General features: G+C 38.7%; 1 protein-coding gene across 1 annotated transcript in view; it reads left to right on the top strand.

Annotated features, from left to right (window-relative positions):
- Nucleotides 1–13,165, top strand: part of KLHL5 (kelch like family member 5) — a 79,147-nt gene that overhangs the window by 63,377 nt on the left and 2,605 nt on the right. Inside the window, 3 exon segments of the mRNA XM_021101108.1 lie at nt 2,167–2,329; nt 7,919–8,131; nt 10,368–10,539. Coding sequence (XP_020956767.1) covers nt 2,167–2,329; nt 7,919–8,131; nt 10,368–10,539 — 548 coding nt within the window.

Below are 13,165 nucleotides of genomic sequence, written 5' to 3' on the forward strand. Positions count from 1 at the left end.
ATTAAGCTCATGAATCTGTGCATCAGCTGGGCAGTTCTACTTAGGTGCAGTGAAAGATGATCTTGAGGTTTAAGTTGGGTGAGGGAGTATAACCAGAGAGTTAGGGCAAGGGACTAAGAGAGGAGCTTAAAATCAACTATATGAGAATTCCCGCTGCAACAGGATGGGTAGCATCTTGGGAGCACCGGGACACAGGTTTGATCCCCAGCCTAGCACAGTGGGTTAGGATTTGGTGTTACCACTTCTGTGGCATGGGTCACAACTGTGCCCCGGATCTGATCCCTGGCCTGGAAACTCCATATGCCTTGAGAGGCCCAAAAAAAGAAAAAAAAAAATCAGCTATATGAAATTTAGCAAAGAAAACTCTAAAACATTTCTCTTGAGCCCGTAAAATCAGCTATTACATAGACACAAAATGGGAAGAAATGTCTTAAAAGCAGCATGAACAAGACTTAAATTTGTGTTGACCATAAATCCAGGGTCAACAGCATGATTCACCTGCAAATGTTTCCTTACCATGGGAAAAGGAAGTCAATTCTAACTTAAGGTAACTTTTGATAGATATAGTACATAGGATGAGAATGCCTGTGATCCAGCTATGTCTCATGCAGATGAGATTGTGCATGGAATATTATCGTTAGTCTAGGTCCCATAGAAAAGACTTTACTAAATGGCAGCAAGCTCAAAGGAGTTCAAAGTGTCTTCTTGAAGCCTTTATATCAAATTTTTGTGTCATTCAAAACAGCCTTATTCTTCCTCTTTTACCTTATAATAAATAACATTTTAAATTTGAATTTTAAAGAAACTTAAGAAACACTCCTTTTGTCTCTTTATATATGGGAATTATATGAAGACTTCATTTGAAAAAATAGTTCTGCTGCTAAATTTTCATTTTAAAGCTATGGTTAAAGGGTCCTACTAGATGGACCTGTTGCTTTTTCTTCCAGCCCTTTGAGTAATTACACACAAATACACACACATATGTATGTATATAGTTAGATATATATGTGTGTGTGTGTGTATATATATATAAAATATGTAATGATAGATAGATAGACAGACAGACAGACCAAGCAGCCTCCCATAGCCAGTACTGGTAGGACACAAATGAGTGGAATGATATGTTGGTTTGAGTTATGGATGATGAATATTTTTATCTCATCTGGCCATGATTTCACAAAACCAAATATATTTGTATCGAAATTTGTATTTTGGCCTTCCAGTGATACGTATTCATAGTTCACCTATGATCACATCACACCTCATCTCAAACCTTCTGCTGGCTTTCCATCTCCTTTAGAATAAAATCTAAAGTCCTTCCAATAGTCTTGCTCCCCACCCCCCCGCATGATCTGATGCCACCTCCCCCCTCATCTCCTCCATGCTCCCTCTCACTCACCTGCACAGCCAGCTGGCCTCCTTGGTGTGTGTAGCACAGACGCACTAAACATGCCTCAGGGCTTTGTTCATACTGTTCCCTTTACCTCACCTTTTCTTCGCTCAGGTACCTTCACGTCTGGTTTCCTAACTTTATTCGCACTTTTGTTCAAATGTCACTTTGTCTGTGAGGTCTCCCCTGATCGCTCTACCTTTCACTTTGTTCCTTTTCTAACACTTATCAATACCTGACACATACTTTGTATCCGTTTCCCAACTGAACTATAGGTCCCTAAGGGCAGAACCCTTATTTCTTATGTTCTGTTACGTGCCTGGCACTTAGTAGAAACTCAGTATCTCTGTGTTGAATAAATGATTATGGTTTGGTTCCGTCTTGATGAATCACACTGGTAGACTGTGGTATCAAACCTACAGCAAGATCCTGTGAATTTAAATTAAAGGGAGAAAGGAATCAAAATGCTCTCAAATATACTGTAAATCCAAATTTTTGAAATGTTTTAAATATAGCTGTGTGTGCATCTTGTATACTTTTAAAATAACTTTCTCTATTCCTCAAAATAATTCCTCTAAAACTTTAAGACCAGGGCCACAGTGCTTTTTTCCCTCCCCCACCTTTCCAGCCCATCTACCAAGAAGAGCTATGAGGAAGCCAGATGTCTTTATCAAAAATTTTTGCTTAGCTCAATTTGCAGATTAAATGTTCACTGCATTTATCTTTCAATTAAAAGGTGATTTTTATGTCACTGCTTCTTTCCTGTGTCCTTGTAGGCGTGGCTGTATTGGAAGGCCCTATGTATGCAGTAGGAGGACATGATGGCTGGAGCTACCTGAATACAGTGGAGAGATGGGACCCTCAGGCTCGCCAGTGGAATTTTGTTGCCACCATGTCCACTCCCAGGAGCACAGTAGGTGTGGCTGTACTAAGTGGAAAGTAAGAAAATATTTAAAGTTCTGTTTAAAACACAATAAGCTACATATATCAGGCTATATCACATCCAACTTAAAGATATATGGAAACAAATCACAGGAGAAATATTTTGAGTGATGTAAACAAACTTTTTAAGTAGTCTCTTTTTATAATAGCTCTAAGTATAAGTAGCTCAACATTAAGTTAGTATTTTATTCTAATGCACAGATATTATAAATTTTTAGTTATTTGGGGTGAATAAATTTTCTATAAATTTTTAATATAGTCACAATCTAGTGGTTTAATATAGGTTTTAAAAGTATATGATCTATTTAGGAGTTCCCATTGTAGCTCTGTGGTAATGAACCCAGCTAGTATCTATGAGGATGTGAGTTCAATGTCTGGCCTCACTCAGTGTGTTAAAGATTCAGCATTGCCACGAGCTGCCATATAGGTGGCAGATGAGGCTAGGATCTGGTGTTGTCGTGGCTTTGGTGTAGGCTGGCAGCTGCAGCTCCAGTTTGACCCCTAGCCTGGGAACTTCTATATGCTGAGGGTGCAGTCCTTAAAAAAAAAAAGAAAAGAAAAAGTGTGTGGTCTTTTTTTTTTTTTTTTTTTTTGTCTTTTTAGCTATTTCTTGGGCCTCTCCCACGGCATATGGAGGTTCCCAGGCTAGGGGTTGAATCGGAGCTGTAGCCACAGCCTACGCCAGAGCCACAGCAACGCGGGATCCGAGCCGTGTCTGCAACCTACACCACAGCTCATGGCAACGCCGGATCGTCAACCCACTGAGCAAGAGCAGGGACTGAACCCGCAACCTCATGGTTCCTAGTCGGATTCGTTAACCACTGCGCCACGACGGGAACTCCTGTGTGGTCTTTTTAAAGGTGTATAGTCACGTTCCGTGTTTCCCTAAATAATTCCTTCCATCTCTTCTACTGATTTGTCCTCACTTCTTTCTTTTCTCAGTAAACTGCTGAAAACTGGAATGGATTTAGAAAGAGGTGCTTTCTTGCTTCTTGTCTGCTCTAAATAGAGTAAATAGGTTTGAATAGAGCCACCAGAGACTAAAGACATAGTCTTTTTCAGGCCTTTCTTCCATAAAATGAAACCCTGTATGGTTATTAAACAAAAGTTGTTCATTACATACCTTTACTCATCTCAAAGGCTCTGTCATCATTTCCAGAAAGACGAAAGAATCAAGGTTAAAATGTAGAGACTTAAAATTATTTGTAGGATTGTTACTGATTATTAAAAGAAAAATGAGAAAATGTTAGTAATATTTTTATATTTTATGACTGGAGGTCTTGTGTCCTTAGGACCTATTTAATTATGGCCTTTTTTTGTTATTTTTTAGTACTATTCAAGTAACCGAGAAATAGAAACCCGTATTTTAAACGTATCTGATCGCAATACTCCTCCCCTCATTTGTTTTAGCTTTAAGAAATAACTTCAAAATTCACTGCGTATTTTCCCTAATTCTTTGGTAGAAGAGTCAGCCACCAAATAATGTAAAAAGTGGAGAAAAAAAGAAATTACTATTTTTGGTGAGAAATATTTATTTCTAATAGAGGACAAAAGAATAAGTGCCTTCTTTAAAACTTGGTTTCCAAACCAACAGTATCCTGGACTTCTAGACTTCCAGGCATAAAGTCTTTCCTTCTTTCTTACCTTTTTTTTTTTTTGGCTGCACTTGCAGCATGCAGGAATTCCCGGAATTCCCGGGTGGGGAATCAGAGCCACACCACAGCAGTGATAACGCCAGATCCCTAACCGCTAGGCCAGCAGGGAACTACCTTTTCTTGCTCTCTTATGTGAAATAAATATTTCAGTCTTTAACCTACCTGAAGTAAAATTTATTGAGTATGATTCTGAGACAACCTAATAATGCTATCAGAAGCTTAAGACTGCTTATCCACTAAATAGTAGGATATTGTTTTTTTCTTTTGTGTGTGTGTGTGTATGTGTATTTTTAGGGTTGCACCTGCATGAGGTGTACGGAGGTTCCCAGGCTAGGGGTCAACTCAAAGCTGTAGCCGCTGCCTGCACCACAGCCACAGCAACACCAGATCTGAGCTGCATCTGTGACCTACACCACAGCTCACAGCAACGCCAGATCCTTAACCCAATGAGCAAGGCCAGGGATTGAACCATCCCTCATAGATGCTATCAGATTCATTTCCAGTGAGCCACAACCACAACTCCGAGCCTTGACGGGAACTCCTTGATTTTGAAAGTAGAGTATATTTACATTGTGTATGTGACTGGTCCACTAGGATCTCTCTGAAACTGGTCACTTTGTCCCTAACCTTAACTCTCTCCCTTTCATTCTTCACTTTAGAGACTCACCTAAGGGTCTACCTGAAACACAAAGGACCACATGACTTTTCCTGCTTAAAACCTGTATTTTGTTTCATATCCTATTATCTTTTAACCCTACCATCTGGCTTAGAAGGTTTTCCCCCCACTTTCCTACCTGGCCAACTCAGCATCCTTGAAACTTGTTCAAAAATCACCTCCAGAAAACCTTCTCCAATTCCTACTCTTATCTCTTCGTTCCCCCTACACTCAGTGTCCATTCCATCCTCAGCAATTTTACTTTACACAATTTGTGTATAATTGTACTGCCCATGTCCCACCCTATTATTGTAGTTATTGACTGGGTCTCCGTCTCCTATAGCAGATCAGGATCTTGCATGACCTACCTGGTCTGAGGTTTTGTTCCTTACACCTAGCACAATACGAGCACATAAATCTGAAGCATGTAACCTTATTGAGGAATATCTAGGTATCAATTAGATGCAGTGGGACTTTACTCACCCCAAGGAATGGATGTTTTAATCCATCAACCAGTGTATTTGTAAACTTGCTCTAAAATAAACTAGTAATGTTTTAAAATATTTGCTAGTTTCCATTTTTGGTTACATATACAGCATCTGGAAAAAATAGAAATTGTTATTTTTTAAAATATGCAGTTGATGGAAAAAATTAATTATGTATCATCTCTCTACTAGTCCTTTGTGATTTGGAACAAGTCATTTCTCTGTGCCTAAACTGACTTAATCTATAAAATGAAAAGCCTAGATTAACTGCACTTTTAGTTATTTTAAATTATTTTACAATGCTTCCTGATGCATATTTTGCTATTTAAGGTATGGTCATCTTATTATTTAAGAATCATTTTGAGTGGCATAGGTACTTTAAATTATGAATTAAAATTATGAAATCTGTCTTTTAAGTATGTGTATGTACCAAATATAAATACTGAGAATTTTTTTTTTTTTTTTTTTTTTTTTGCTTTTTAGGGCTGCACCCAAGGCATATGGAGGTTCCCAGGCTAGGAGTCTAATTGGACCTACAGCTGCCAGCCTACGCCACAGCCACAGCAATGAAGGATCTGAGCCGAGTCTGTGACCTACACCACAGCTCACAGCAATGCCAGATCCTTAACCCACTGAGCGAGGCCAGGGATCGAACCCACAACCTCATAGTTACCAGTCAGATTGTTTCCGCTGCACCACAATGGGGACTCCTAAATACTTAGAATTTTAATGGGCAGAAATTTGGTATAGTTCAAATATTATTTCTTGAGAATGAAAAAAATAGCTAAACATTAACTAAGGCATCCATAAATTCAAAATGTGTGAGCTTTTATACAAGCAGTGAACTGAATTTATTATTCTTTTTAAAAAATCTTTTAGAAAAAAATAGCTACAGAGAGCTTCTCAAGTGAATAGTAAATATAAGATGTTTTGTGCTTAATAAACAATACTCAAATATTCAAATATTTTAAATACTTTACATATATTTTATGTTCAGGGTGAAAAGACTTTTAAATTAGTGCCCTGTATCAATTGATAATGAATTTAAATTGGTTTACTAGGCGACGTTTAGGACTTTAATATAAATATGGTATGTTAATGTCCTAAACATTGCCTAGTGGATCAGTATATTTCAATCTTATTTTATTCCCATATTTCACTCTTACAATTACATCCCAAATGACTGTTGATTATTGACTGTACAACTGTTCAAAAATACAACCATTGTCCTTGTTCTGCTTCTTACTGGGTGACCATCTGAAAGACACTTAATCTCCATGAGCCCCAGTTTCTTCCCCTGAAACACGGATGCAGATGGTTTGCCAGAACATCATTCTAAAGACTAAATCAATACATGTCAAGTGCCTCACCTGTGGTAGATGCTCAGAAGAATGTTAGTTTCTTTCATTTATCACCAAATCCTATCTTAGCTATTCAAGAAATATCATGATGTATATTTTTTCTTTTTCTTTTTTAATTACATAATGAATTTTATTACATTTATAGTCATACAACGATCATCACAACCCAATTTTACATTTCCATCCAAACCCCAAGCCCATCCTCCCACCCCCCAACCTATCTCATTTGGAAACCAGAAGTTTTTCAAAGTCTGTGGTCAGTATCTGTCCTGCAGAGAAGTTCATTGTGTCCTTTTTTAAGATTCCACATGTCAGTGATAGCATTTATGTGGGTGTCTCATTGGCTGACTGACTTCACTTAGCATGATAATTTCTAAGTCCATCCATGTTGCAGCAAATGCTGTTATTTCTTTCCGTTAAATGGCTGAGTAATATTCCATTGTGTATATGTACCACATCTTCTTTATCCACTCCTCTGTCGATAGACATTTAGGTTGTTTCTGTGTCTTGGCTATTGTATATAGTACCACAGTGAACACTGGGGGACAGGAATATTTTCAAGTCATGTTTTCTCTGGATAGTGCCTAGGAGTGGGATTGCTGGATCAAACGATAATTCTTTTTCTTTTTTATTTCTTTATATATGCATTTTTTCTATTTTTAGCTTTCTGAGGAATCTCCCTCCTGTTTTCCACAGTGTTGCACCAATTTACATTCCCACCAACAGTGTAATAGGGTTACCTTTCTCCACACCCTCTCCACATTTATTGTTTTGATGACAGCCATTCTGATTGGTGTAAGGTCGTACCTCATAGTGGTTTTGGTTTGTATTTCTCTAATAATTAGTGATGTTGAACATCTTTTCATGTGTTTTCTGGCCACCTGTATGTCTTCTTTGGAAAATTGTCTGTTTAGATCTTCTGCCCATTTTTTGCTGGGTAAAGGTCATGGTATATTTATACACTTCATTTTATCTATTCCAAGACACACTTTAGGAGTTCCCTGGTAGCCTGGCAGGTTAAGGATCCAGTGTTGTCACTGCTGTGGCCTTGGTCACTGCTGTGACATGGGTTCCATCCCTTTTGCCATGGGTGCAGCCCAAAAAATTTTTTAAAATAAAATAAGACACACTTAAACATCTCTTACATGGCCATGCATTTCACAATTAATGATAACTTATCTAGCAGATGGCAGCTGTGAAAAAATTATCATTGCTTTCATATGAGTTTATGCTTTCTTTTTTATATGTGCACAGAATGATATATGATACATAACATATATATGTGTATGATACATATATATGATATATACATAGTCAGTGTTTCTTGTAATTGATGTATCTCAAATTCAATGAAATACCATCAGAATAACCTCTGCCTTATGCATAATAACACTGTCTTTTATTTATCATTCTGCTTGTTCTTTTTACAGACTTTATGCAGTCGGTGGTCGTGATGGAAGTTCTTGTCTCAAGTCAGTAGAATGTTTTGATCCTCATACTAATAAATGGACACTCTGTGCACAAATGTCTAAAAGGAGAGGCGGCGTAGGAGTCACCACGTGGAATGGATTGCTCTATGCCATCGGAGGGCATGATGCGCCCGCGTCCAACTTGACCTCCAGACTCTCAGACTGCGTGGAGAGGTAATTTCCTGTGAATGACAAATAGGAGCAAGAGAACAAACCTAAGCTTCTGATAACTTCTGCATGAATTTGATAGCATCCTCTTTATTTGGCATCCATCACGTGCAAGGTGATTCCCGAGGAGCTCCGTAAACACTGCGTTGTCTGCTCAGGCCATCTCTTCCTCTGTCTCCAACAGCCTACCCAGATTTGCCTCTCAGACTTCACCTTAGAATTGATTAGGGGAGTTCCCGTCGTGGCTCAGTGGTTAAGGAATCCGACTAGGAACCATGAGGTTGCAGGTTCGATCTCTGGCCTCGCTCAGTGGGTTAAGGATCCGGTGTTGCCGTGAGCTGTGGTGTAAGTTGCAGATGCAGCTGGGATCCTTCGTTGCTGTGGCTGTGGTGTAGGCCGGTGGCTACAGCTCCAACTGGACCCCTAGCCAGGGAACTCCATATGCCGCAGAAGCAGCCCAAGAAAATGACAAAAAGACAAAAAAAAAAAAATTGATTACATAATTTATTAATCATGTCACATGACAAACATTTATCATGTACCTGTTTTGTACTAGGCAGGGAACCTAATAAGAAAAGGAGTTTGAGAATGAATTAAGGGATGTGAAATAGGAAATGAAAAGGAAGTGGAAAGAAGTGGGACATTTCTGACATATTTTGATATAAAATGAAGTAACATGAAATAATAAAAGAAAATAAAGGGCTAGGAGTTCCCATGGTGGCACAGCAGAAATTAATCCAACTAGGATCCATGAGGATGCAGGTTCAATCCCTTGCCTCCCTCTGTGGTTCAGGATGCCGTATTGCTATGGCTGTGTTGTAGGTGGCAACTGTAGCTCCCCTTTGACCCCTAGCCTGCAAACTTCCATATGCCATGTGTGCGGCCCTAAAAAACAAAACAAAAAGAAAAGAAAACAAAAATAAAGGTCTAGTAAGGCTTCAAAGTTTAAACAAGTCATCCTTGTTTGACACTCAAATATGGGACCAGGTAAAGAGCCTGACATCAGTGAAAGCTCTGGACAGGCTCCCATCCCCTTTGTTCAGTGGAATGGAGAGAAATGAAGGGATTTAGAAGTAAAGTCAACAGGAGTGTGTATGAACGCTCCAAGCAGAAAGCCATGTTTCATTCTGAAACCTGGAAGGTGGCCACTCTCGCTGGAGAACAAAGAGTGATGGAGAGAGTGGCAGGAAAGGAGGAGTTGGGGGCAAGGGGGAGGTCGGGGCAGATCCTGTAGTGTCTTGAGCCTTAGTAAGGATTTTGGATTTTGAAGAGCAATGGGAGTTTAATTGAATATATGTATGTATTACTTAATAAATTATAAACGACTAGAAGAAGGATGAAAAATAAAATGAAGTTCTGTTGCTCACAAGTGCTTTCTGTGAAATAATAAGCATATCTAGTTGGTGTTCTTGAGAAAGCAGGATAGTTACACCTACATTTCCCTCGTATCGGGGAGAAAATAATTTAGACTATGCTTGTTACATGGTATAATCCAGGAAAGGAATATGAAAGTCTTTATACACTTTGCCCCATAAATGAAGGCCTGCTATAGGACTGAATTCAGTGAAAAAAATGTTCATTGATACACGAAGTATTAGAAGCAATATAGGTCATCTTACTATGATATATCTGCTCTTAGATAATTTGGGGCAGTTCTGGTTAACATAGTTCATGATAGGAACAGGAAGCTCCAAAAATGGACAGTTAACAATGATTGAGGCTGTAAGTCATCTCACATAGAGCCTTGTGTGTTGATTTCCTCAAATTTTCAGTAGGCAATAGCCCGGGAACTTCCACATGTGTGGCTAAAAAACAAATAAATACGTAACACTTAAAGTAATTTTAAACATTTATATTGGGGAGTTCCCTGTGACACAGTCAGTTAAGGATCCGGAGTTGTCACTGCAGTGGCCCAGGTCCCTGCTGTGGTGTGGGTTCAATCCCTAGCCTAGGAACTTCCACATGCCACAGCATGGCCAAAAAAGAAAAGGTAAAAAATGACCTTTAAAAAAATTTACATTAGCTCTTTTGCCTAGTTTAAGTGTTATGCATCTGCAGAATAACTCTTACCATATGTAAGTTAAAAGTTTTCAGGAAAATATTGTTATTTTTCTCTAAAATATCTTCAAATGTACTTTTACAGTAGATAATAACACATAAGATAGGATTAAAGGATGAAATTACTTTTAGGTAAAATATTGCGAGAATAAGGTCACCTCCAGTTCTAAAATTTTTTTTTCAGGTATGATCCCAAAACAGATATGTGGACAGCAGTGGCATCTATGAGCATCAGCAGAGATGCTGTGGGGGTCTGTTTACTTGGTGATAAATTATATGCAGTTGGAGGATATGATGGACAGACTTATCTTAATACAGTGGAGGCCTATGATCCCCAGACAAATGAGTGGACCCAGGTATGGCATTTCTTTTTTCATTATTACACCCACTTTGTTTTTGTTGAAACGATTCTTTCGGTAAAAGAGATCCTTTCAATTATGTCCAATATCAGAATTTATAGTGTAAGCATAAGAAAGTCATCTCTTAATTAAATATAAGAAAACAAGTGAATAAGCTAGATAAACAACAAGGTCTTACTACAGAGCACAGGGAATGATATTCAATAATAAATCATAATGGAAAAGAATATGAAGAATTTTATATATATATATATATTTGAATCACTATACATCAGAAACTAACACAATATTGTAAATCAGCTATACTTCCATTTAAAAAATGAGGGAATGATTAAATTTAACTCCAAAATTACCTTTGAAGTGTAAGTTAATACTCAGAGAATTTTTTATTAGTTGGTTGTTTTTATTAGTAGTAGTATTAAATTTATCTGCCATCACTTGCTTGCTGAGATTTGATGAGATATTCTGGCCTTACTAGAGGTGATAGGACCACAAGAGGGCTGTAATAAAGGGAAGGGAGATTGTGGAAAACAAGAAACAAAGATAGTAGAAAAAATTGAACCAGGAGTTCCCTGGTGGTCTAGTGGTTAGGTCGCACTGCTTCCACCACTGCAGGAACTGAGATCCCACATCAAGCTGCTTGCTGCACACCATGGCCAAATAAAAGAAGAGACAAAAATTGAACCACTTATCTAAACATGAGCAATAATTTTTAAATACTCAAGCCACTGATGTTTGGGAACAGATCAAATGTCTGGTTATACCCTAATAAAGACGGCAGTCCTAAGTTATATTAACAAGTAAGAAACTTGACCTGGAAGCTTACTAACAGAAAAAAAACTCCGTCTTTGTCTGTTTCTGGGAGGGGCCTGGTACTTTTGAGATCTTTGTTTCCATCATCATCCAGGACAGAATCAGAAATTCGTGCCTTTGGCACAAAATTTTATGTTCAGTTCAATATCTGGTACATAAAAGGCACTCAAGGAGTTGCTTTTGTGGCTCAGTGGGTTAAGGACCCAATATGGTCTCTGAGGATGTGGGCTTGACCCCTGGCCTTGCTCAGTGGGTTAAGGATCTGGCATTGCCACAGCTGTGGCACAGGTCACAGCTGCAGCTCAGATTCGGTCCCTGGCTTTGGAACTTCCACATGCTATGGGTGTCACCATAAAAAAAAAAAAAAAAAAAAAAAAAAAATGAAAGAAAGAAAGAAGAGAGGATTCAACAATGTAAGGAAGAATGATGAAGATTTGCCATTCATGAAGTTGTCAGGACCTTTGAGAATGTGATAGAAGCAGAAGCCACCATACAGTATAAAAAATAAAGACAAGAGGAGTTCCCATTGTGGCACAGTGGTTAACAAATCTGACTGGGAACCATGAGGTTGCAGGTTCAATCCCTGGCCTCACTCAGTGGGTCAAGGATCCGGAATTGCCATGAGCTGCGGTGTAGGTCGCAGACGCAGCTTGGATCCTGCGTTGCTGTGGCTGTGGCATAGGACGGCAGTTACAGCTCCGATTAGACCCCTAGCCTGGGAACCTCCATATGCCTTGGGTGTGGCCCAAGAAAAGACAAAAAGACAAAAAAAAAAGAAGAAAAGGAAATGTAGAAGCCATTCCCTGTTGGCTCAGCAGGTTAAGGATCCAGTGTTGTCACTGCTGCAACTCAGGTTGATTCTCCGGCATGGGTTCAGTCCCTGGCCTGGGAGCTTCCACATGTCATGGGCGAGTCCAAGGCCAAATAAAATGATGATGAAATAAAGTTAGTTAACACTTACTGAGTACATCTTCTGTACCTGGCTCTGTTCTAAGCACTGCATTAAAGGACTTAGGAAATCTTCCCAGCAATCCTCTAAGGTAAGTACTGTTCTTTCCCCATTATATTGGATGAGAAGCCTGAGACAGGGAGGTTAGATAGCTGACCCAAGGTCACATGGCAATAAATAGTGGATTGGAACTTGACCCTAGGGTCTTTTTCATAATAGAGATGAAGATAAGAGAGTTGAAAGTGATTCCAGATGCTAGAAGGAGAAAGCAACATTGAAGGGCAAGAAGCAAAATTGGAAGCAAAGACAGGTCCTCCCCAGAGTGGAGGAAAGATCCTTTTCCTCCGAGACTGGAGGAAAAGATGAGACTATGAGTGTAGGAAGATACAGAGGCTTTTTAAATGAAGATAAGGATAGAAAAAGAGACTTCGGTTGTATGACCTTGATCTTGTTTCTTAAGTAAGTGAGATCACTTGGTGAAGGGGAGTAGGCACAATTTGAGGGCTTGAGTTAGAGCTACAGGATTTCATTAGAAATTCTGTGATTATCTACCATCATGGCAGTAGTTGAGAATGATAACCAAGGAACCCAAAAAGAGAAGTCTCTTTTTATGAGATGTATTTTATTTAAGCCCTTGGGCCAATTATAAGGAAATCTATTGGCCAGTATTTCAGACTTGCTATTACAGATAATTAATACTTTTGCTGAATTATTCTGTATCAGAATTAATAATCTGTGACCACATAGCTCTTTGGTTTACATGCCATCTCTCATTACTATTTTTTTAATGTTTTATTGAAGTATATTTGAGGTATAATATTATAAGTTACAGGTATACAATATAGTGATTCACAATTGTAA

The sequence above is a fragment of the Sus scrofa genome, chromosome 8, assembly GCF_000003025.6.
Source record: "Sus scrofa isolate TJ Tabasco breed Duroc chromosome 8, Sscrofa11.1, whole genome shotgun sequence".
Classification (NCBI taxonomy): domain Eukaryota; kingdom Metazoa; phylum Chordata; class Mammalia; order Artiodactyla; family Suidae; genus Sus; species Sus scrofa.